The 24,978-nt window shown below is 38.8% G+C and overlaps 2 protein-coding genes across 3 annotated transcripts; one reads left to right on the top strand and one right to left on the bottom strand.

The window, feature by feature from the left end:
- Window positions 1-7,467, top strand: lag3 (lymphocyte activating 3). The gene is made up of 9 exons (XM_004078204.5): window positions 1-505; window positions 4,797-5,069; window positions 5,166-5,286; window positions 5,378-5,598; window positions 5,725-5,976; window positions 6,058-6,348; window positions 6,430-6,666; window positions 6,782-6,903; window positions 7,133-7,467. The coding sequence occupies exons 2-9, from the start codon at window positions 5,021-5,023 to the stop codon at window positions 7,256-7,258; spliced, it is 1,419 nt and encodes a 472-aa protein (XP_004078252.2). The 5' UTR covers window positions 1-505; window positions 4,797-5,020; the 3' UTR covers window positions 7,259-7,467.
- Window positions 7,085-24,118, bottom strand: plekhg6 (pleckstrin homology domain containing, family G (with RhoGef domain) member 6). 2 transcript variants are annotated; one of them, XM_011485441.4, is made up of 15 exons: window positions 23,976-24,118; window positions 18,497-18,695; window positions 17,392-17,517; window positions 17,010-17,144; window positions 16,581-16,676; window positions 16,443-16,493; window positions 16,056-16,205; window positions 15,527-15,637; window positions 13,907-14,056; window positions 13,689-13,823; window positions 13,252-13,371; window positions 13,005-13,137; window positions 12,806-12,921; window positions 10,188-11,611; window positions 7,085-8,056 (listed from the first exon to the last, which is right to left on the bottom strand). In XM_011485441.4, exons 1-15 carry the CDS (start codon window positions 23,993-23,995, stop codon window positions 7,870-7,872), a joined length of 3,153 nt encoding a protein of 1,050 aa, XP_011483743.1. In that variant the 5' UTR covers window positions 23,996-24,118; the 3' UTR covers window positions 7,085-7,869. The 2 variants fall into 2 exon arrangements, with proteins under 2 accessions (XP_011483743.1, XP_078789644.1); XM_078933518.1 differs by having other exon boundaries at window positions 17,010-17,141.
- Window positions 24,119-24,978: the final 860 nt, after the last annotated feature.

Raw genomic sequence — 24,978 nt, 5'->3', positions numbered from 1 at the left:
TTTTTTTTCACTAAAAGCAGAAAATAGCATTCAACTGACAGAAGAAAACAATCATTCTTACCTTTTCTTTTCATGATAGCTTTATTTTTGTTATTTACAGATTAGAGGGGGAAATGACCAGATCACAACTGACTTGCTAATAAAAAGTTTATGAGAGAAAAGTGTTTAAATCTTAGGTTTAAATGAGAAGAGCCTATTAGAAAATGTTAGCAAAACTGAAAAAATACACAAGTAACGTACACTGAATTAATAACAAAACCAAAAACATTAGATGATGCATTTAAAGATTAAAAGTATTGACTTGTCTAGATGGAAGCTCCATTTTATCAAGATAATGCGACCAGCTCAGGTATCTGGGAGAATCCTTTTTGTTCTCCTATTTTCAAGGACACATGTTTGATGGTTTGAAAACTGTTTCGATTACTTTAAGTGAACTAGTTTTGGAAAATTCCTTTTTGCTTTTCATGGCAATTTCCTGCTGGGAGACCAAATTCCAGGCCCTCAGGTAGGACTTTGCTTTTTATTTTAAAGAAAGAACTCTTTAAATTGCATCTGATTTAAATTAGATTAATTTAGAAGTCACACAATGCTGAAATTATTTTTGTAGATGCTGATAATAAAGATTTGCAGGATTAATAACAAAATACAGATAAACAAAATAAAATAAACACAACAAACTGAACAATTATGTGTGGAGAAGTCGGTGTTTGAATTGTATGTGCCCACTGTGTGGGCCAAAGTGTGAACCTTTGGTTTGTTTTGACAAATTAAAATCTCCCCGTTAAAATGCTGGTTAGGCTGAAACAAAAATATTGACATTGAAATGTCTTTTTAGATGTGTTAACTGTTACAGTAAGCTATTTTGTTTGTCAAATAAACAACAATTCTGGCAAGCAAACAAGAAAAGAGCAGTAGAAATTTATTTGTTAGCATTCTTTGCTTTGATGTAGCACAAGAACAGTTGCAATGGATCATAAAGACAACCTTTAACCGTCTTTTTTTTTTTTCTATTAGTGTGCAATGCATGTAAAGGCCAGATGGCTTTTGCAGGATCATTTTTTCTGATGCCAGAGCCACCCTTAGAACTAGATTGTTCCTCAAATTTGAATATCCTACATTTTACAGGTTGCAAAACGAGCCTGAAGGATTATTTTGTATGTGTCCTCCAGCTTTTCATGCCTATTCCATTAAAGCCTACATTTTTTCGTTCTCTTTAAATGCTTTATTGCAGATTAAAAAAAAAATGTAGTGACACAAAAGCATTTTTCTTGAAAAGCAGGCAAGGTTCCTAATATGTTCATGGAAATGTCAAAAGTTTATATTTACTAGCAATACAACAATCTGCAAAAAAGAATTCCAGATATTAAACTGTTGAAGTCACAGCATTTGGGCTTTTTTTCCCTTTAAAATCTCCATAGGAACGCACAGAGACGCAAAGACATTTGCTGACAGATGCTGATACTTTCAGTCTTACTGTTGCAGAAGACATGAATGGAATATTTAATGATTTCCAAAGAAACACAAAAGCTGATCTTAGCCAATATTTCAACCTTGCTAACACATCTGCAAGTGTGTGGAAACATAGCCCAAACAAACAATATTAAACAACATGTTCCATTTGTGCTCTGCAGCAGGATATAGAAAAGGCTTGCTGTTTTACTGTAAGTGCACAGGAAGTGTGCCTATTTTACGGATTCTTTTCTTTTTAAATGCATAGACTCAGAGTGCAGATAAAAGTGGAACATTGAACTAAATGCTAAGAAAAAAAAAGTTTAGACGAGCCTTCCAGTGAGGTGACTGAATATCGCAGAAGAAGCCATTATCATCAAAAAGCAAATCCATTTCCCACAGATGCACACACTCACGTAGCTTTATTGTCAGCTGAAAGAAATGCTGACAAGGCAGATTTGAGACGTTTTTTTTTTTCTTCCATACTAGATCACCGATTCATATCCATTCCCTCTGCCAGTAAAGCTTTTGAGCCACATGCGTCATTGTTATTGTGTTCAATAGTAACATCTATTTAGCACCTCAGAGTCACAGATCAGTGCAAGAGCAGAGCAGAATGTGTCAGAAAAACAGAGGGGAAACAACTGCTCACTTTCTAAAGAAAAATTACCGATTTGACTATTTTCCAAGCTATTTTCATATTTATTAATAGAAAAACCTGCTTTAAGTCAAACTGTGTTCAACTTTTTCCATTAGAGGGGCTTTTCTCTCAGAGCAGCGTCACCTCATATTCAGATTTAACCGGGGAGGGGGGGGGGCTGTCAGCTGTAGAAAAGACCCCCATACAGTGAGTGACACATATTTACCCACTACAGAGGGTTCCTGTTTATACAGATCTCACTGACTCTTACGTGCGCATACTTTAATGTGAGGAGGAAGTTTAAGGTAGATCAAATGAAAGAAAGACAGTGTCATCACCCATGAATGTCACATGGCTGCTACCAAGAAAAAGAAAACAGGCTGTGCCCACACACTCCCACATATATTCATTTGTTTGACTTTCTGACGTCTTTCTATCCATTTATCCTTCTATCTGCATATCTTGAGCCTCTTACAGCAAGAAATCAAATTTTACCAACTCTATTTATCAAATTCACAGTTAAATAGACTTATTTTACGTGTTATAAAACAATGAATTAATACAGGGGGGTCAAACTCATTTTCACTGAGGGCCACATCAGCATAGTGGCTGTCCTCAAAAGGCCAGATAAAATGTATAAATGGGACTAAATGTAATAAAAAATAAACGTAACTACTCCTTAATGTTAAATAACTCATTATTTATTCGTTATAACTTTTTAAAGTGACAATTACAGTTTAATTTAAAACATATGTTTGCTTGTTACTTTAGCATAAATCCTTTTACATTTGATTCTGTCAGGTTAGGTTATATGGACAGTGTTTCAGTCCTAATGTATAGTTGCCCAATCTGATATTTCAAGTCTGATTCCCCCTTAGACTTACTAAGTTACATTTCACTGAGATATAATATATAGCCATAGACAATCCAAAACTGACTAAATATTAGAAAAAAACCAACAAACCCAAAATAATAATAAACAAAAAGACAAAAAATGTACATAAACAAACCTGAATGTTTTTATTAAAAGTAAAAATATAAGGATGGCCAAACACACAGACAGATGGACAAATAGATAGACATAAAAGAAAAAAACAAAAGATGAATGCAGCCTCAGCAGGGCACAAACCAGTGTCTTGATTGTGCTTGTCCCAAGCCCGGTAAATGCAGATGATGGTGTCAGGAAGACATAAAAAGTATAAGTCATATCAAATAGATAAAAAAAAGATAGATATATAGATAGATGAACTGATATGAGCATGTTTTTTTTTTAGAGGCTTAAGGGGACATGACACCCAGCACACCCAGACTTGCCCCCTGATATTCTACCTGCACCCCATAGTGGGGCTGGTTAAATCCGGGCTCTCTCTCTCTCTGATGTGAATCAATTAATGGGTATAACTAAAATTGCTTTTTTTTTCTCCAAAAAATATCAGATCAAGCAAATTAAAGCATGATTATTTACACTACTTGTACCAATGATTTATTCCCACAACACTAAAAACGTTCAGAAAAAGCAAAAGGTTAAAATGGGCACAAACACCTTTGTTGGATTTAAAATTTGAAAACACCTGCAGAGGAAGGTAGTAATTCTTGAAATCGCAGCCCATTACACAGAAAAATAAGGTGTAACTATGAACTTGATTGAATCGGAGTGAATTGTACTGAATGTCATGAAGGCCATTTCTGCCGTCATCATACATCCTTCGCTCTAAAGATCTGCATTCTTTCAAAACTGATTCATATTTCCACAGTACAAACATTTTGCAATGTTTGTATTTCACATTTGCAAACATTGCTAATTTTAAAGGAAATTTTCAAAACACAACGTCAGAAAAGGCCACATTTTTGATTATTTAGATCTAAAGAAGGCATACATTCATTTAGGTATTTTTGAAAAATGGGAAGAAAAATCTGAATAACACACAAAAAAATCTATTATTAAAGAAAAAGAAATGCATAAAAATATTTTTAAACGCTTTTTAATTTTTCACCCACACACCAAAAAATAGCGTAATAATAGCAAAAAAGCAATTAGGTTTCTAAAGAGTAGTTTAGTCTTTTTCTTTTACTAGGGATGTTTAAAATAAATCCTCTTCCATGAAATTAGATGCAACCCAAATGTTAGCCTGACTGTGTAGGCCTACTTGTCACTGTTGTCGCAGTTGAATATGAATTAACAAAAAGGAAAGAAGCGAAATGAGAATGGAGCAGATGATTCACTCTCATGAATAAACATCAGCAGCACAAGTTGCACCAGTGAGGTCAATGCTGCTTATCTCAATTGGCAACATGAACCAATGATTAGAAGAGCAGGTGCCTGGCAGTGACGCAGGCGTGACGAGGAGGTTTGGAGAAGCAGCTTTGGCATCTCAGTTTCAAAACAACAACGGAGGGTTTCCCTGAATGATGCTGAACTTGTTTGTCTACAATAAACACAGTGTGGTTTGTGGAGAGAAAGAATGTACCCTTTAGTGCTTTGTTTTACAATGAAACAAATCTGTGCTAAAAGAAAAAAAATGCTTTACTTTGAATAAATTCTTTTGTGTACTTGGGTTTGCAAAGTTGAGATTCAACCAAACTGTGGAGACATTTCAGCGACTTTGTCACACACTCAGTTTGCTTGACTTAAACGAAAAAAGGAGGAAAAGTTTGAGAGAATCCGTGGGAGGAAGTGGGACTCCCTGTTTACATCTTTGTCTTACAGTTTCCAGGCTGACAAAGTTCGACCGCATCAAAGTGTGGTTTATAGCTGAAGTCACATGACCTTCAGAGGAACAACCCGAACGGTGCGCCCACAGATTCACATAAATATAATTCACCTCCCCGACACGTGAAACGCACACGGGAGAGCAGCAGCGGCAGAGAAACGTTCGCCTCTGGTTAACGCTTTTTTATTTTGACTCCAACAAACTCAAAGAAACAAAGGAAATGTTTATGAAAGGATTCATTTTCGGGATGATGTCCTTTCTTGTGACAGGTAATTGCTTGAAAACCTATGGCAAAACTTCACTGTAAAATGTAACATTTGGTTTGAAAGTTTATCTTTAGCATCTATGATGTGTTTCTCCTGTAGGAGCTCAGTGTGAGGTAACTGAAGTTCTGACTGAAGTGGGCTCTCAGGCTGTTCTGCCGTGTAAGTGCAGCCCGTTACAGTGCAGTACATCTCTCATCATCTGGAGTAAAGACAAGGGAGGGTAAGAGCAACCATCCTTTTTTTTCCACTCCTTCCACCTTCTCTTTGCCCATCTGTAACACTCAGTTGTTGTTGTTGTTGTTGTGAAACAGTACGATCTGGAGAAAGGAAAGGAGCGGTTTGCAGTACTGGGGCTCCAGCTTTGTAGGAAAAGCGGGTGCACGTGTGCAGTGCCCGCACGCTCAGTTTGACAAAGGGAATTGCAACCTGCACATCAACACAGTGACAGAGTCCGACGGAGGTCTTTACACTTGCAAGGTGCTTTATGGAAACAAGTTTGAAGAAAACCAAGTCTGGCTCAGAGTTGTTCAAGGTAAAAACACAGACTGCTGCCTCCCTTACAATTATTCATATAAATTGTAGATAGTATTTGTTACATGACTTAATTTAGGTGTAAGTCAGTATCACTTTCCTCATCCTTGCCTGTGTTCCTTTGCAGTGTCCATATCTCCATCCGCTCCTGTGTGGGGAGACGATGTGTCCATCACTTGTCGTGTCAACCCCTGGCCTACAGAAGCTTCTGTGAGCTGGATGTTGAACAACCGTCAGTATAAGGCAAGAAACAGAATCTTCTCCAACGGGAAGCAAAGTTTTGTGAAGGAAATAGTGACAGAGAAGGTACTCGGCAACTGGACTTGTGTCATAGACATCAAGAAAGAATGGCAATTCACCACAGCTCTGTTCGTGAGAGGTGAGCAGGAAAAAACCCCACATTGATCTTCACGGGTGAAGCAAACGGATGTAGTTTTGTTACCTTTTTTCTCGTCCACAGGAATCATTAAGCCGCCCAAAGACAACACCATGGTGTACGCGGCTGTGGGGTCAGCGGTCACTCTACCCTGCGTCTTCTCCGCCGGGTTAAGTCCCAAGACGACATCCTGGGAGAAAGTGGGGGTTGGAAAACCTATTGATCTGAACATCAGCAATCGTCCATCTTTCTCCCCCTGGGATCAGTCCCTCATAATAAATGAAGTTGAGCTCAAAGATCAAGGCAAATACAGATGTGCTGGGACCATAAATGAAAAAAGACTGACTCGCACTATGCAGCTTGTCGTCGCTAAAAGTAAGTTTACCCAACTTCAGGTTAAAGAAAAAGTCCCTGAATAATTATTCATGCCACTAATAGCTTTATTTTCTTTCTCAGTTGTCCAGGCAACGAGAAAAGGCTTTGTGATGCTGACCTGCCAACTCACCGACATCAGCCAGGATATAGAATATGAGTGGGTTCCTGCAAAGTACAACCTCAACGGCCCCCTGTCAGTGGGACAGATTCAAAAGGGACAGACTTTTGTGATGGAAGAAAAGTGGGATGAAGTGACGTGCCGTTACTATGGGAACCAAGGACTTTTGGGGAATGTCACATTTCACAATCAAGTAATGAGTAAGTTTTCTTCCACACTTGTATGTACAATTCATTTATTACCAGCAGATATGTAGTAAAATGAATCTAAAATTCTGTCAAAATGTAAAAAACATAAAATAATTTATTGTTGCAGGCGCTCAGAGTAAAGAACAGTCAAAAGAGCGATCGCACAACACCGGAACCATCGTCGGGCTCAGCTTTCTGCTCCTCATCCTTCTGCTGGTTTTAGCTCAGATGTTCAAAAACTACCAAAGGGTAAATTTTTCATTTATTTAGTAATTTACTTAAAGTAAAACTTTAATAAAATCGGATATCTTCCTCATTATTTTGCCCAATTTTGAAAAAAGCTTAAAGATCATCGAAACCAAAACATACAATGAGTTTAACTGCAGGAAGAAACCCAACAACAAAAACAAAGAAATTACAGACGAGTGTGTGAAAGTTCGTTGCCTTTAATAAACATATACATCTATTTTTTTCACAGAGGAAAAGAATATTTCAGTACCCAGCGCTGGAGACAATCGTTCACACCATCTCCAACGAGCGAGAGGAGAAAGAAAGGAGGACCCAGACAAAAAAAGTCACAACACCCCAAGAGGAATTTTACTGATTTTAGTGAAATTTTGCCAAAAAATACAGTTGGGAGACAATTTTATTTTGCACAAGTTTTGTAAATATTTTAAGGGCAAATATTGCTGCAACAATTGTTTGAAGATAATAATAATTCCATTCTGCTCAGATTATGCTACTGTAAATATTCTTAATATTTGTCACTAAAGATTTGTTTAAATGTTTCATAAATAAAGTGCAATTAAAAGAGTTTTGCCTATTTCTTTTACAAACACACACACATATATATATATATATATATATATATATACAAAAGTTTATCATTTTGCTGTGTAAATATGCAGTTTAAATAAAATACTAATGTAGGAAATTGTGTACCAAAAAAACACAAGCCACACACATGTATTCATCTAGGTATATTACAACAATTTTACATATAGTACAGATGCATTGTTGCATTTTAATGTCAAACATTTCAACTCTACACCCTGAACTATTTATAAAATAAGAATGATCTAGAAATAAAGCTAATCTTTTTACCGGTTAGCTTTTTTCTTGAATATTTTCTTTTTGTTACCTTAACTTCTACATTGACATGCTAAGCTTTAAGTGGCAGCAGCGACAGCATGGCTCAGACGTGTAGACGCAGAGCTACACCTGACTACACTCTCCGTCATCTGGCTCCGAAAATTCATTGAGGGCCCATTCGGCCATGGATCTGTTGATTCCCTCCAATCTGTCGCTGCTGCGGTTTCCAGGACTCAAGTACTTCATGACCTCGTCATCGTCTACGCACCAGCCTGTCCAGTCCACATTTACACCGTCCAAAAAGACAGTACTGGAGGAAGAAGAAGTTAGAACAACAGATTAGAAACTGTATGCCAAGTCTTCTGTTATACCATCAGAATAAATTAAAATGAATGGCTTTAGGGCCAAAGCTTGAATCCTTTGGTGAGCAAACACTTGAACGAGATTAAAATTCAGCGTTTATTCAAATAAGTGGTGTCTGAGTGTTCTAGTATGCTGTTCCGATGGCAAATATGACTGTGCAACAACTAAATGAATTATTCAGAAACATATAGGGTCAAATGTAAGCAGAAAGTTAACAACACGTCAAAATAGCTTGATATTTTGTGAACTTTTAGACTCAAAATAACGGCACAAATATTTAACCAATGTAGCCAGTGACAGTCTTTAACCTTTGTGCCATCCTAGGCACTTTAACAGTTGGGTCATCTAGACCTACTAGACAGTGCGCTGAACCTTTTTTCTTCAATGATTTGTGATCTTCAGAAACACACAAAAAAACACTTTCAGTGGTAACATTAACAAAAATAGCATCTTCCAGGATAACACCTGTCCCTGGATTACATGAAATCTTTCCACCTTTATCCACCTTTGTCATGGTAGGGAGAACACGTCAATGGAAGGGTGGGGTCATCTAAGATAGCACAAGGGTTGAATTGTTTTTTATCAGTTAAAAACGTCCTTCCATGTTTTTACTTATACAACTCCAATTACAATGCACAAATTTGTGACCATTTTTAGGAAAATCCCCAAACTGTTGTTCAACCACAAATGTTACTTCTTTTAATTAAAAATTAACATAGCTCACCTACGATTTAAAGACTTTTGTACTGAAAGAGCCTGTTTCATTGTATGAAAAAAACACTCATAGTTACAGAGAATTGTGGTTAAAAATGTGAACATGAAGTTTCCATTCAAACAGGATAGTCTGTCAGATAGACTGCTCCCCTCTGGAAATTCATGTCAACACCCGCTGATAAAAACAACTTCATCACATGATTTTAACAGAATTTTAAAATTCTGATAAGAGTTTAAGTTTAAGAGCTTTCACAGAACTTGACCTACATTTTTTTGCAAACTGTGCACGCAAGGAACTACTGGGTGCTGGAACAAGTTCAGATAGCATCATGAAATCATTTAAACATTAACGAGGGCAAAACTATTAAAAACACCTCATGTTTTGTCTGAAATAAGGTTACAGAAACGGCAGATCTGTGTACCTTTGACCTTATTTAACACCATTACTTCTCAAATATTTTGAAGCCTCAAAGATTACCAACAACAAAGCAGAAAAACAACAAGTCTACTTTAGCGAACATGACAGGAAGAGAGAAGAAAAAAGTTTTCAGTTTAGACTTATTTTATCAAATTAGTGTCTGATATAGGGCTTCCTGAGAACAAAGCAGCTTAAATGACAGCAGACACTATAACTTTTCAAAAAACCAAAAATAAACCTTTGAAGCCTGAAGTATTTTTAAGCTTTTCTTGAAGATTATAGTGAATCAACTCACTGCTGGTTTGAATTTTGAAGTTTATGCTCAATAAATAAATGCATTTTTGATCCTTTTTTTGTGATTTGATCTGCTCATACCCAGACAGCCGAACAAATCTTTATGACAGCAAACATAAAGTATAGATAGACCCCTTGCAGTGATGTCACGCACACTGTTGTCCGCCATTTTGGGAGTCAAGCACACATTATTTTGATGCATCCAACAGCTAAAATCAGTGACTTTGGTGTAGAAAATTGGCATCAAACCTCATTGTGGTACACATGTGTTGCCGTTAGTTGTCACAACAGAAAAACTCCAAATTCAAACGTGTCATTTCACAGGTTTCTGCAAGATGAAGACAAAAAACTGATGGATTGCTGCAGTCAAACGGGAAGGGGAGCAACCTACAGATGCCAGCAGACTGTAATGAACATTTTGTGTCAGCTAGTGTTTTTGTGTTTTTGTTCGAGCTCAGAGTCTAGAGATTTTTGAGATTAATGAGGTCTTAGTTTTGTTTTTGAGTGATCTGTTTGGGTGTGTCTGCTTTCTCTGGTGACTTCTGTGCAGAAGTCAGAGCACTTGAGGCAAAATAAAAGCCAACTAGTAGAGAGTTGGAACATTGTGGTAGGTAATGAAGGGATCTGACAAATTGTTATTCATGGTACTTACTTGTCTTTGCAATCTTCATCCCCATCTACCAACTGCTCCCTCCATCCTTGACTCACTGCCATGGCTCTGTGTCTCCTCAGCTCCACCTCCTTGCAGTCTGGTTCTTTGTCTTTTTTGGTTCGCACGAGGGGAGGCCTGGGGCTTATGGGGCTTATGGGGCTCATTTGGTAGGAAGGAGGGTACCTCGCACTCATAAAAACTGGTTTTAAATTTCGGTCTCTTTTTATTCCACTTCTGTCTCTCTCCTTAGCTCTTTCCAAAAGGTCCTCAAGACCTGGGGGGTCTACATTGGTTCTTAAAGGAGGAGCACGATCCGCTGAGGGTGATGCACAGACATTATCGGAGCGCCCACGAATATATTCTTGAATGGGAATGTTGGGATTAGAAGAACGTCTCTGAGGTTTGGGTTTGGGATTGGGCTTTTTATTTTGGAGACCCTCAGATTCTAAAGGTGTTTGGAGATCTGGACGGGCTTTGAGGTCTGTGTTTAAAAACGGGTCTTGATTTGACTTTAAGGAGCTCACCTTGAGCACTCTGTGCGAGTCTGAACGGTCTGAACCAAAGCTGGCAGGAAGGGAATTTCTCTTGAAATTGGTGCCGGACTCAGAGTCTGAAGAGCTGTTTGAAACAGTTGGATTCTGTCCTGAAACTTGCAGGGATGTTTGGTTAGGCAGAGGTGGAATTGAGTTGGCCGGCCTCCTCTTGCGAGGCTCAGGAGACTTCAGTTGTTTGGAGAACCGACCAGGATCTAAAAACGATCCTTCAGGCTGACTTGAGTTTCTGTTGGCATCCTGAGCTGCAAGCTGCGACTTAGAATCTCTCCTTTCTAGGATTTTTCGTTCTAAATCTGACCTCAAAGACCCCCATTTTTGGAACTGCTGCTGGTAATTGAGTTGTGAAGTGCTTTCTTCATCTGTAGGGTAGTCGACGTCTGGTAGTTCATCAATCACTCTGGTGTATCGTCTCAGGGAGCTGTTTCTTATGGAATGTACAGATTTACGGAGGAGGAAATGATCCAAGTTTGGGGAAGACTCTTCTCTTTGGTTCAACATGCCAGTTGTTGTTTTTTCAGGCTCCGTCATTTTTTTTTCCTCTTTCTGCAGATTTCCCAATGAAACCTTTGCTTTCGCTTCAGTCGATTCCTGCTCCTTGAGGTTTTGCGGTCCTCCTCCAACACTCTTACTTCCCGATTTACGGATTTGGTGAAACTGCAGGGAGTTCTGAAGTAGTTGTCCAAAGGAGTTAGTCCACGCCTCTTCAGAGGGTTGATCTTGTCCTGCTTTGTGAGATCCATTTATTGCATTAGGTTTAGGAGGTTCTTCTGTCTCCATGTCCTCCCCTTTAACCTTTTTGCCCTCCATCTGTTGTGCTCTTAAACCCTCCTGTCTCTTGGTCTCAAGCTCTCTCAGGTTTTTCAGCATTTCCTGGAAATAATAAATAACAATTTAAGACAACAAATTTTCCATTACTTACAGCAGCATCTAATGCTAAGGTCACAAATACAACTGCACTGTGTGATGGGGAGGCATCAGAAGAATCTGCAAGATTAGCTGCCGACGCCTGATTTTTTTGAGGTGATCATAAAAGTAGACCCCGGCAGCGAGGTGGCAGTTAGTCAGGCGGGGATGGTGCTTTTACAAAATCGGGGGACAGGTGGCCGACAGCTGGGCGGCCACAGGCCGGTGGCATTTACGTCCAGCAACAGCTATGACTGGATGATGTTTAAATGTCTCAGGACGGTGGCAGTCCTTTTTCTTCTTCTATTTTTTCTTATTTTTACAGTCACTTTATTTTTCTCTTTTTATATTCACTTTATTTTCTCTTTCATAGTCACCTTATTTTTTCGTCTTATTGTATTTTATTTTGTAAAATTTGAAGTTAGATTCCCTGTTTAGACTGGAGCTTGAGAGAAACGGAATTTCAATTCCTAAATATGTGAAAACATTATAGATATTAACAATAAAGTTTACTTTGACTTTAATATTAAGAGTCAGTGGCTGCCAGTCGCCTGGTAGCCAGGGGTAAATAAAAAGTGGTCCATTCTGCACCACTGGTCATTCGCAACCCAGATTCTGAGCGCAATCTTGTCAATTTAAATTTTACAAATTTTTAGACAACAAGCCTCACAAGAAAACAAAACACAGAGAGCAGAAGTTATTCGGGGGGTTTTTATGTAAAGAGGAAATTGATCTTATTGTGGTTTAAAACATTATGAAAGAATTCATCAAAACAGAAACAACCCTGAATTCAAAGGACAAAAACACCAGCATGCAGAACTTTTTTCCACAAAAATTATCCTACTTTATAGGGAAATCATGCATAAAGAAAGGCTTATCTTACGCCTAGAGCCAAGACGACTTCAGTCGCAAAATATTATTTTCTTATAATATTTATTGGCATGCAGGTTTTTAGAAGGAATCTTAAACTTCAGTATGAGAACATGGCTACATATTTTTCTTTTAAGATTCAATTTATTCTATGTATGATTTTTTTTTATAATTACATGGAATTAAGCCTTATAAATATTAAAAATGTAATGATCCATCTTTTCTTCATACCATGAATGGTGAACTTGAAAAATGTCTTAATGGTTCAAAAGTTTCAGTAGTTAAATTCACCTTTGCCTGATTGATGGTGGAGACCCACTTGGAGCAGCTTAGTGAGGTGCCGGCGACAAAAATGAGGACATTCATCACACTCTGCAGCTCGCCCACTTCCACCAGAAGAAATGAACCTGCGGGAGGCGAATTGACAAATCTGAGATGAGATGACATTTACTTTTAGTCCACTTTCGAGGAGGGAGGGATTGAAACTCACTGCCGTCCTTCAGGGCAATGCACTCGATCCTGTCCAGGGCCAGAGGAGGTCGGACCACCTTCAGACCCTCCCCTCTTTTCTGGATTTTAGTCAGAAGAATTACATCTGAGAAAAGTAGAGCCACCACCTCCAGCTGCACGGCACCGAAAGAGAGACAATGGAAAAATAAACCTACTTAAACAGATGTGTTCAGAACCGATAATCAATACTTGACAATGTTGAAACTGAGTGCTCAGGAAATTCTCACCTTTTGATCCTTTCTGACCCGAACCTTCAGGTTCTCCTCCAGCAGAAGTTTACGTACCACTTCAGGATTCACACCCCTGATGGGGCATTCAAGATTGAACTTGCAGATCTCTTGGACATACTGACAACCATAAATAAATAAAAATGCATTACACCTGATTGTTCTCTAAAACAAGCAAAGAGCCATTAAAAAAGACATGCAAAATATAGAATTCAGCAAAACACTGAAATTAACAATAAATGAACACAACACCGAAAAAATTACCACAAAAACCTTCAAATCAATATCAAAAGATTAAAAAAACATGAATATCTACAGAAACGTAATTTTAATCCTTCAATCCTAAAAAATATCTAAAAAGCAAAAGTTAGTCCTGCAATGACACAAACACAAAAAGGTGAAATTTTTGGGCAAAATAACAAAAAAAGACCCATTACCTTGTCAATTTCTTCAGTTATTCCCTCCACCTCGTAACCCTCCACCCTCCTGGCAGAAATGTACAGGGCTTGCTCGTCATCTTTCTTCTGCATGTAATCATTGATGCTCTCCAAGAAAATGTTCACGCTGGATAACTGCAGAGGAGCATGGACGGGTGTGAGGTGTGCGGCCCATGCGGGTCGCATGGAGGAATGGGAGAGCAGAATCAGAAACTCACCATGCCTATGAGGGCCAGCTGCACGGGAGGCTCCACTGTGTGTTTGAGCACCGCCTTGAGCAGCAGTGGGTACTTCGTGATCCTCTGATGAGGCTTGGCCTGCATGTCCCCCAGTCGCATCCGTTCACCTTGAGGGTGACTCTCCACCCACTGGACCAAGATAAACAAAATATTTCAGCTTCTTCCTTTGAAAATGTGTACTTATAACATCTGTTTTAGTACCAAATATGAGTATTTACAAAATGTTTGCCAGTGGAGTTTTTGTATGTTTTTTCTGAGCTCTTGCTTAGAAAACTTTTTCTAAATCAAAGTTATCCTCCACCTTCATGCAATTTGGGATGCTAAATAAAAGTAAAATGTGATTCCAAACATTTTTTATAAAACTAACTTTTACAAGAACACATGCAAAATCGAATCTAACAATTCAAGGCAGCAACCAGTTTTTGTTTTCTCCTCATTAAATTTCAAATCATTGTTTAAAGTTTGGTAGTAAAGGCGGTTCAGTCTCTTCCACTGTATTCATTAGTGGAACTATTTTCTATTTTAGTGTTAGATTTTTTGGTCTTTTAGAAATCTTCAAGGCTTTTAAGTATTTTAAAACAGCAACTACATCAACTAATGTGGCCTCAGTACCAAACAAAGAGGATGACTCTTTTCTTCATCATTCGCCCATACAGATTTTAACATAGCAGGAGAATATATTACAGATCTTGTCCAGTGACTTGATAATTGATTCATAGACATAAAATAAAACCAACCTCTTTATTTGGAGGCTAAGATTTTGATTAATAGAATTCATTCTGGACTCATAGTCCAATTAGAACACAGAACCACCAAAACAGTATTTCGAGTACAGTGCCAAGAGTGGCACCACAAAAAAACAACAACAAAAAAAACTACAACATGATACCTTAGAAAGAGGAAGTACAAGTCTTCTCTTTTGTTTTTGACAACTGTGGAGAATGATTTGCTGATAAAAACCTGATTAACCAGTCAAACGTCTTGGTGGTGATTCATTTTTGAATGGAAAATTTTTCCACGCAGTTGGTAAACTCTGTTTTACACCAGAAACGATCATCTTCAGATATTCAAGAAGCTTTGCAAAACTAAGCATTTCTTTGCAATCTGTTTAGAAAATTATATATTTTTTTAAGTATTAATAAAAGCTGAGCAGCTTAGAAGAGATACTTTTCCATTTTTTGATTCCTATGTAACCTTTTCCACTTTTCAAATATATGTAGTGCTAAAAAAAACTGCCTCCATGTTAAAAATGGTTTAAAATATATTGAGCTGAGAGTTCAAAGTGGGCAAAAGAAAACAAAACACGGTTTTGGCTTGATCTGGTGTTGGAGCAGCATCTTCACATTTCCCATAAATGTCCTGAATTCAGATTTATGATGGCGGAACCTGAATCATTGGTGATGACGGTGCAAGAAGTGGTTTGTTTGTGAGGAAATAACTGGGACAGCTCACCCACAAGGTTGTGAGAGATTTCTCTAACTTGCACAGTGTCATTGGTCTACCAGTTGTATGGCATTCAGCGAATGGTTGTGGTGTGGGGAAGTTTTACTCAGATAATATCCCAGGTTGCTCATGGATGGGGCGGATGTGTCCCTCTACCTGAATGAAAGTCTGAAAGTGTGGGTTGCTCTCCATCTGCTTGCGTGTGAAATCAAGACTATTTTCCTCCTCCCAGCAATATTCACGGTAGACCAGGAAACGGTTGTGGAACTGAAACCAAAAATAAAACAAGAGGCAATAGATTAAATTCCCCCTCAACATTTTTGAAATGCTGATTTCACAACAGATTTGGAGGCTGATTCAACGACTTACAATGTTTTTAATGCAGTTTAATGGCCACGTTTAAGCAAACCCTTGTCGCTCAAAATGTGCATTTCTGCATCTCTGTTATACAACATTTAACAATTATCTTGAAGACACAAACTTTGTATTTATTTAAATCTTCAACGTAGAGTTCAAGGACGTTTTTGTATTTAAATTTTGACTTTTGTGACTTCCGAGCTGGGAATTTGGAGCACAAACTAAAGTCCAATCCTGGCAGCTCAGTGTGAATGGTCAACTGTGTACTGGTGGAAAAACTTCAGAGAGTGCATGTGTTGACTGTAACTTGCAGACTGTTGGTTCATACCTGCAGGCAGCCTTCCTCCAGCCCCATGGGGTCAAAGGGTTTTCCTGTTTGCCGTACTTCCTGCACCATCGGGTAAACCACCTCCTGCCAGAACAGCTGGTGTGCTTGTAGGATGGAGGGGAGGTTGTAAAAAAGCTGGTCAGGGCTCACCTGTAACAGGCCACAGTCAAAAACAAAACCTATTCAGTATGATGCTTTAACTCCCCTGCTTCTTAGACTATTTTCCGACATCTGAGTGGAAATATGCTGCACAGCATGTTCCATTCTAATCGTGAGTTTTATTATGTCTCAGCTTGAGAGGATGTCGGTGGAAAATGAATCTACATGGTGAGAGTTTTGCTGCAGATTAGTTTCCAGTCAGAGTGAGGCTGTGATGAGCAGACTGACCTCCTGCAGAAATCCACGCTGATGCAGGTTAAGAAGAGCTGCAATCACCAGCTATGAGAGGCAGACAAACTTTAGTTAAAAAACAAACCAAAAAAAAAAAAATGTTGAAAACCCTTTTTCTACATGGTGACGCCTTACATCTTTGATGATCTTTAGCTTGTTGATGTAGATGAGTTCAGTGCTGATAAGCTCCCAGAGCGCCTCCTGTTGGTGCCTCTGCATCTTTGTCATGGTCTGACAATCCCAGAAGGGGTAGAAAATTTTATTTTTTAATGAATTCATTATTATAGATGTTTAAAAGTATGTAAAATTAGTCAGCTTTGAGTTTTTACAATGAGCAGATTTTACATAAACATCACAGAAGTCTTTTGTCTAGTTTTTTCTATTTCTGTTTGTTGCACAAACCCTTGTAATTACATTTTTCTATTATTCTTCAAATTAATTAATTAAAAAAAGCTAATAATAAGGAATGGAGGACTACTTTATGTAGTAACTTTCAGTTTTGGTGTTTTTTTCCCTTATTGCGTTAGAAATAATGAAGTCAGACACACAACAAGGAGCTCTTACTAAATGATTTTGCACTAAATCTGTCCAGCTTTTCTCCAGTGTGGCTCCGTCACTTTCTTCTTTCCACATCCATCTCAGGGTGACTGGCACAGTGTAGGCCTCCAGCTCCTGCCTCAGCGCATCCAGTTGGCTCTGCTAAAGAAGCAAAAGACGAGTACGATGAAACCGAGGAGAAAAAAACTGGAAAATCTGATTAAGATGATGACGTTGCTCCACAAAATGGGTTTGCAGGTTGTGAGCAGTTGCAGTCTCATGGAAAGCATGCCACTGAAGTACAACAAGGGATTTAAGTGCTTGAGTAGGCGGATGGGGTTGGAGAGAGTCCATATCTGCTTCAGAGATGATGAAAATGCAGTTTGATGAGCCAGAAACAACACAATACCTCAAAGGATTTGTCAGGTCCTCCTTGGCTGAACAGACCCTGCAGTGGAGTTCTGGGTTTGGTTCCAGATGAAGTTCCCCTGCCCACCGTTCCAAAGTCAGACAAAGCTTTCTGCTTGGTTCTCCTCTGAGAATCACACACAATAGTTGATCAGCTTTGTATTTCAAGACAGAAACAACAACATGTTTAAAATATGGGGTAAAAAAACACTTTGAAAAAAAACTCCCATTTGTCAGTGATTTTAATTGAATTTTCTACTAAATCTAATTTTATTACCTTGAAGGTAGAGATTAGAGGATACCATCAATTAAAATGTCTTAACTCACCACTGAATGATTTTTAAAGTTCACTCTTATAAATTAAGGATTTTACATAAAGTGAATTAACAACAGTCAAGAAAATGTCCAAAATTGGAAGGCTTTTTGTCCCCAAAACAAAATGACTCATTTTTTTGAAAAAAAGTCTAAAATTGTTTGCAGAAAGGAATTCTTATTATGTTCTAATAATAATGGATCAAACTTTGTCAGGTAGAACACTTTTTTGCAAAGCGTTGTCTGACTTGCAAGAGAGAAATATAGGAAATATAAGACTGTTTATAAGGCTGTTTTGCTTAGTGGAAAGTAAAGCAACTTCAGCTCAAAGGCATTAAGCAAACTTTCTTTGAGGAATCCTTTGAAAATGAAGCAGAACTGGGTGTTATTATTCAATGTCTTGTCACCATGTCTACAGTACAATGCATGAAACGATGGGACTGTCATGCCTCATTGAAGCTTTGAATCTTTCCTTGTTGATGAGACAGTAAAAACACAAAACAGACATGTCAAACCCAGACAAAGTGAAACGAAAATGAAACAAAACAAAAACAAAAACAACAAAAAAGAAACACGACAATATAAAAAAAACCTGTAATTTTTGTTGCTCCAAATATTCAAATAAATAGTCGTAGAGTGAAAGATAACCTTATATGTACAAAAGAACATGAAATGCGACAGCAGAGCAGGCTAATTCAGACATAGATTTAAAAGAAAGACAGTTTTACATATACTTTCAGTGAACCATCATATATTTTTATCACACACAGAAGTAATATGAGGATAATGAAGACCTGAGTTTTGATCGTATTGGACTTGTTTTTCTCTGCTGACCCCTTGTGGTAGAGGATGGTATCTGCAGCTGTTTTGCCATCCACTGCTTCTGCATCCGCCTGCATCTCTCCATTCACAGAATGTAAACTCTGCACCATTTCGTCCGTGGGGGAATCAGTTCCACCTCCACTGTTTGCATACAGGGATTTTGAGGAATAGCTGAGGAAAAGCACACAATTTTAATTTGTGAATGAGACAGGAAAAAGAGGAAAAAGAGTTTCCATCTGACATTAGCTAAATGAGCGTGTTGTGACTGGGAATGCCAGACTGGAATTCAGTACATATATGTGCTGTCCTAGACTTTTATCTCAGCTCTATCTAAGGTCTATGTAGTAAAAACAAAAAGAAAGAAATTCAACACATTAAAGACCTACTCTAAAAAAATTGTGTTTTTGGTGTTTTTAACATGCTCTTGTGGCATTTTTCTAATCATAGAGGACATATCTGAAGAATATTAAGCTTAAAATTGCATTACTGAATATTCATTCATTGTGAATCAAGAGCAGAGAAAAAAAATGCCATTTGAAAAAGAACGTATTTGCAACATAAAAAATAAAACCACACAAGCTCACTGCTCATCTCCATTCTGATGCATCCACTAACAGACATATAGATCCATGAACATCTTTGTTTTCCTCATCCGAGCTGGAATCGGGTTCAAAACTGTGCTGCTGGATAGCTCTGATACTGCGTGCCATTTTTGTTGCACCAGTAATGTTAGGTTGGGGGTGTGAGGGGCTGTAAGCTAGCAGGAGAGCGCACAAACAGATAGCTCATTGATAATTGATGGAAAGGGAAGGTGGGGTTGCTCTGCACCAACACTCCCACCCAGGGTTTTGGCTAAAAATAATCACAATTGAAAGACCTCTGGAAAGGCTTTTAAAATATGTCAAAATATTTAAAAAAAGATAGAGGAGTTTGCAATACTCATTACATGTGTGCAATACTCATTACATGTGTGCAATACTAATTTGATGTGTGCAATACTAATGTCATGTGTGCAATACTCATTTCATGTGTGCCATACTCATTTCATGTGTGCAATACTCATTACATGTGTGCAATACTCATTACATGTGTGCAATACCCATTACATGTGTGCAATACTCATTACATGCGTGCAATATTCATTTGATGTGTGCAATACTCATTTCATGTGTGCAATACTCATTACATGTGTGCAATACTCATTAAATGTGTGCAATACCCATTACATGTGTGCAATACTCATTACATGTGTGCAATATTAATTTCATGTGTGCAGTATTCTTTTTTTTACTGAACAGTTTTTGGTATCATCTATTTTTTTAATATTTAATGGAAAAGAGCTGCTGGAAACAATTTCATTGGGCACTGCATAATGACAATAAAAGATTCTGATTCTGATTCTGAGGAGTTAAATCAGTAAAGTCCAACTCAGTGTGTTTTTGCTTCAGCTTTTAGCCACAATTAGTTTTCAGCATGAGACAAGTTGATTTAAATGTCATACAGGATGAGCAAAAACCTGATTGGTAAAGTAAAACAATATATATAAAGAGGTGGAAAACAACTGGTAGATATAAATGAATAAAACAAAACATAAATACACTGACCAAAAATATAAACGCAACACTTTTGTTATTGCTCCCATTTTTTATGGTATGAACTCAAAGATGTGAAACGTTTTCCACATACACAAAATAACCAGTTCTCTGAAATATTGTTCACAAATCCGTCTAAATCTGTGATAGTGAGCCTTTTCTCCTTTGCCAAAACAATCCATCCCACCTCACAGGTGTGCCATATCAAGATGCTGATTAGACAGCATGATTATTGCACAGGTGTGCCTTAGACTGGCCACAAGAAAAGGCCACTCTGAAATCTTCAGTTGTATCACACAGCACAATGCCACAGATGTCGCAAGTTTTGAGGGAGCGTGCAATTGGCATGCTGATAGCAGGAATGTCCACCAGAGCTGTTGCTAGGGAATTGAATGTCCATTTCTCCACCAAAAGCCGTCTCCAAAGACGTTTCCGAGAATTTGGCAGCACATCCAACCGGCCTCACAACCGCACACCACATTTAACCACACCAGCCCAAGACCTCCACATCCAGCATGTCCACCTCCAAGATCGTCTGAGACCATCCAATCAGACAGCTGCTGAAACAATCGGTTTGCATAACCACAGAATTTCTGCACAAACTGTCAGAAACCGTCTCAGGGAAGCTCATCTGCATGCTCGTCGTCCTCATCGAGGTCTCGACCTCACTCCAGTTCATCGTCGTAACCGACTTGAGTGGGCAAATGCAATGGCGTCTGGCACGTTGGAGAGGTGTTCTCTTCACGGATGAATCCCGGTTTACACTGTTCAGGGCAGATGGCAGACGTGTGGGTGAGCGGTTTTCTGATGTCAATGTTGTGGATCGAGTAGCCCATGGTGGACGTTGGGTTATGGTATGGGCAGGCATATGTTATGGGCGAAGAACACAGGTGCATTTCATTGATGGCATTTTGAATGCACAGAGATACCGTGACGAGATCCAGGGGCCCATTGTTGTGCCGTACATCCAACAACATCACCTCATGTTGCAGCATGATAATGCACGGCCCCATGTTGCAAGGATCTGTACACAATTCGTGGAAGCTGAAAACATCCCAGTTCTTGCATGGCCAGCATACTCACCGGACATGTCACCCATTGAGCATGTTTGGGATGCTCTGGATCGGCGTATACTACAGCGTGTTCCAGTTCCTGCCAATATCCAGCAACTTCGCACAGCCATTGAAGAAGAGTGGACCAACATTCCACAGGCCACAATAGACAACCTGATCAACTCTTTGCTAAGGAGATGTGTCGCACTTCATGAGGCAAATGGTGGTCACACCAGATACTGACTGGTTGTCTGAGTCCCCTGACCCCCTCAATAAAACAAAACTGAAGATTTCAGAGTGGCCTTTTCTTGTGGCCAGTCTTAGGCACACCTGTTCAATAATCATGCTGTCTAATCAGCATCTTTAGATGGCACACCTGTGAGGTGGGATGGATTGTTTTGGCAAAGGAGAAAGGGCTCACTATCACAGATTTAGACAGATTTGTGAACAATATTTCAGAGAACTGGTTATTTTGTGTATGTGGAAAATGTTTCACATCTTTGAGTATACAGTATACCATAAAAAATGGGAGCAATAACAAAAGTGTTGCGTTTATATTTTTGGTCAGTGTAAGTTATTAAGAGAAATAAAATATCCTTTAAGTCTGTGTTCTGCAACCTGTTAACCGTGTATAAATAAAATGAGATTACAAATTAATATTATCAAGATTGGCCATGTGACAGGATGGTGACCTGTCCAGGGTGTACCCAACCTGCACCCACAGGCACTGGAATAGGCTCCAGCAAACCTGTGACTCCAAAAGGGATATGACAGATTTAGAATACAGATGAATAGATAGATGGATGGATGGATGGATGGGTGGATATTATCAGGATTTCTATGTGCAAAGAGCATCTTTTCAAAGTTTTCTGCATTCATGTGGAATGCATGTGGCAGTCAAGAACTGAAGCAATGGGTTGTTGGTTGTACCTACTACTGTAACATGCTGGCAAAGCCACCTCAGCGACTTTCAGACTTTTATTGTTTACCGGCACACAAAAAACAAGAGAATTTGCTCATCGTCATTTGGGATTTTCTTGATTATTTTGATCTTGTGTCAAAAGGTCAGCGAGAAAAGAAACACGAATCTCTGACTAATGAGACCAGATCACTCAAAAAAAAATCTACAGACGCAACAACTAACAGTTATTAATCAGCTTCAACAACAATTGTTCATATGATGCATTGTTTGCTTGGTTCTAAGAAATGTTCATTTTGCCTTGCATGCAAATACAAAGTGTATACTTCATGGTTTAATGGGGATGTTGAAGTGTTTGCAAAATATTTATATGTGTTCAATTATTCAGCATCCACATCCTGATTTCCACCCAGAATCTCATCTCAGGTGGAGTTTTCAGCACTGAGAAATCAAAACCCTTCAACTTTTTTGTGTTTTTATAACAACAAATTCTCCCAGGCACAGACACACTTCATGTATCCCTTAACAAAAGAAGAATGCTCCACCCATGAGCATGATGTTTTTTTATATCTAAACTGGCAAATCTAGCTTTCTTTTACAGTTTTTGTTTTGCAATGTTCCACCAGTAAGATTAATCATAGGCTGCAGTCTCAAAAAAATACTAGACAACAAGACAAATGTCTGTAAATCAAGAATTGTAGGGTGTATCTCCACACAGCCCACAGAAGCTGGATGCAGGTGCAGGGAGCTGCAGGTATGCCCTTTCTCTGCCTCTTGGATGTAAATGAGTCACAGACATGTCGCTACCTGACCCTCCCAACATAACACCATTTTGCTGAAATGCTTCTGTTGTGTCTGCTCGATGACACCTCAGCTCTTTTAGTCTCAAACTAATGTGATATGACAATGCGTGAAGCATCTGCACGATCTTCAGAGTTCGCATTCAGTCACAAAAACCTATGAATGTCATGACTATTTCTACTGCAGAAGCATGGATATAATTTAGCTTCTGCTTTCTACAAAACCCCACAGAAGTTGTGAAGTGCTCCCAAAACAAGACAAAAACAAAGCAGAAGTCTGATTGGAACAATTGAGGCAAAGTGTCAGACATTTATGGGGAAGTACATTAGACTTGTATATATTTGACTCATGAGTCAGTGTTTTTTGCCCTTTTGCAGGCCGTACTGAAACACGAGCACAGCTCAACAGGTAACTGAGCTGGTGTGTTGCACAAACACCCCTCGCTTTCACACAGATGTGCAGGCTGTATTGTCACTCCAGGAATCAGCTTGCAGAACATCATACTGAAGCTTTTCCCCTTTTGAGAGGTGATCCAGACTTCCTGGAAGCTGCTGCGTGTCAGCCAATCGCCTCCCCCAATTTCTGCTCTGAGCATCCGAGTTTGACCCAAACCATGATTTCTCTCTAACATGGTTGCAACTCTCACGACTAGTGCTTTTCAGTACACAATTTAAGAGTTTGTGTTGGCAGCAACGACAGATGCAGATCTACCACAGATTAGAAAAAAATACTTTACTTATGTTCTCATAGTTTACAACCAGGAATCAAGGGACTGACACCAGGTCATACCTGTTTACAGACACATTCCAAATCCAACCACACTACCGAAATATGACAAAAGACAGTCAAAATAAAGTTAGAACAGCTCAATCTGTGTAAAAAAAACTATTACCCTTCATAAAAAACTTCCTGACCAAATCTCAGCCATTGTACACACAAAATCAAAGCCACACAGAAGTAAAAAATGAACAAGGTCTGACGAAAATGTGAATAAAAACTCACACAACACCGTTATCCATCACCTGTCCACCCCAGCATATTCTCAAACCAGCACCTGGGATTTAGCCGACAAAACCAGACAGTTTACCTGTGTTTGGTTGGGTCCATTTTGATTCACGCACTCATCTTTGGTTTCTCTCTGCTTTCTCCTCCTCTCCTCTCTTTGCTGTGATAGGTCCCTCCCCGTCTTCTTTCACCTGCACCCTGTTTTCTGCAACTGGCTGGACTGGAACAACTGGATTCTGCAGCCAGCAAATGCCTGTCGCTGGCTGGTTAATGTGTTGCAGCGCAAAACCCCTAATGGAGCAGCGGCTGTGACTCACCTCTTTGATTTTCTGCACCTTCTTGTCATTCGGGTTTAATGATAACTCGGGCCGAAAGGAGGAAATTGTTGCTAGAAGAGGATGTTCTCATGAAACTGCTTCTGCTTCTTTTTCAATTCAATTCAATTTTCTTTCAAACACAAATGAAAATAAACACAAGAGTTTAAAATAGACAGATAAAACAAGATAGTGTGCTTGAAAAGGAGTGGGTTGAAGAGAAATCTTGTATGATCCCACCCCCTTTTTTACATCACCTGATGATCTGCGTATTCTTATTTACAGTCTTGTACATGTTATATATGCACATTACATTCTGCATAGCACCTAAGCAGAAGTGATATTTTTGTATTTATTGATCATTTCTTGCCTTGTACAGTTCCATCAGTGACATCTTGTAGGTCTTCTCACACATAACAGCATCCAACAGAAAAATCACCAGAAAAGTCAGGTGTTTGATGGCAAAGTCAAGTGAACAACCAAGAGGCCAGAAGGGCGAGGAAAGAGGAGCGAGAAAGCAAAAGATCCCAGCAAGCTGAAGGGAAAATCTGCGGCCATGTCAGTAGGAAGTGGGAGAGCATTTCAAACGTTCACGGTTGGAATGTAGACTGGCAGCAGGCCCAGTTCAACTCACCATTCAGTCCTCAAATCTGCTTCTTTGGAACCCACCTCCACACACAGTTAAAACAGCACACACACAACCTTTTTTCTCCAAATTTTATTGATTAAAGTTTATAAAACAAAGTGCATTGAAATTACACATTTTTGGCC

This window comes from Oryzias latipes, chromosome 16, assembly GCF_053564925.1.
Source record: "Oryzias latipes strain Hd-rR chromosome 16, Olatipes_Hd-rR_3.1".
Taxonomy (NCBI): domain Eukaryota; kingdom Metazoa; phylum Chordata; class Actinopteri; order Beloniformes; family Adrianichthyidae; genus Oryzias; species Oryzias latipes.
This window is presented reverse-complemented; position numbering and strand designations above follow the sequence as displayed.

Excerpts from the sequence above, each read along its gene's own strand:
- lag3 (XM_004078204.5), top strand. The coding sequence starts at position 5,021 with ATGTTTATGAAAGGATTCATTTTCGGGATGATGTCCTTTCTTGTGACA. Across the intron at positions 5,599-5,724 it reads CTGGCTCAGAGTTGTTCAAG|TGTCCATATCTCCATCCGCT; the intron begins GTAAAAACACAG and ends GTTCCTTTGCAG. Across the intron at positions 6,667-6,781 it reads ATTTCACAATCAAGTAATGA|GCGCTCAGAGTAAAGAACAG; the intron begins GTAAGTTTTCTT and ends TTATTGTTGCAG.
- plekhg6 (XM_011485441.4), bottom strand. The coding sequence starts at position 23,995 with ATGGACCCAACCAAACACAG. Across the intron at positions 14,057-15,526 it reads ACTTTCAGACTTTCATTCAG|TGGGTGGAGAGTCACCCTCA; the intron begins GTAGAGGGACAC and ends ATCTTGGTCCAG. Across the intron at positions 12,922-13,004 it reads CATTGCCCTGAAGGACGGCA|GTTCATTTCTTCTGGTGGAA; the intron begins GTGAGTTTCAAT and ends CGCCTCCCGCAG.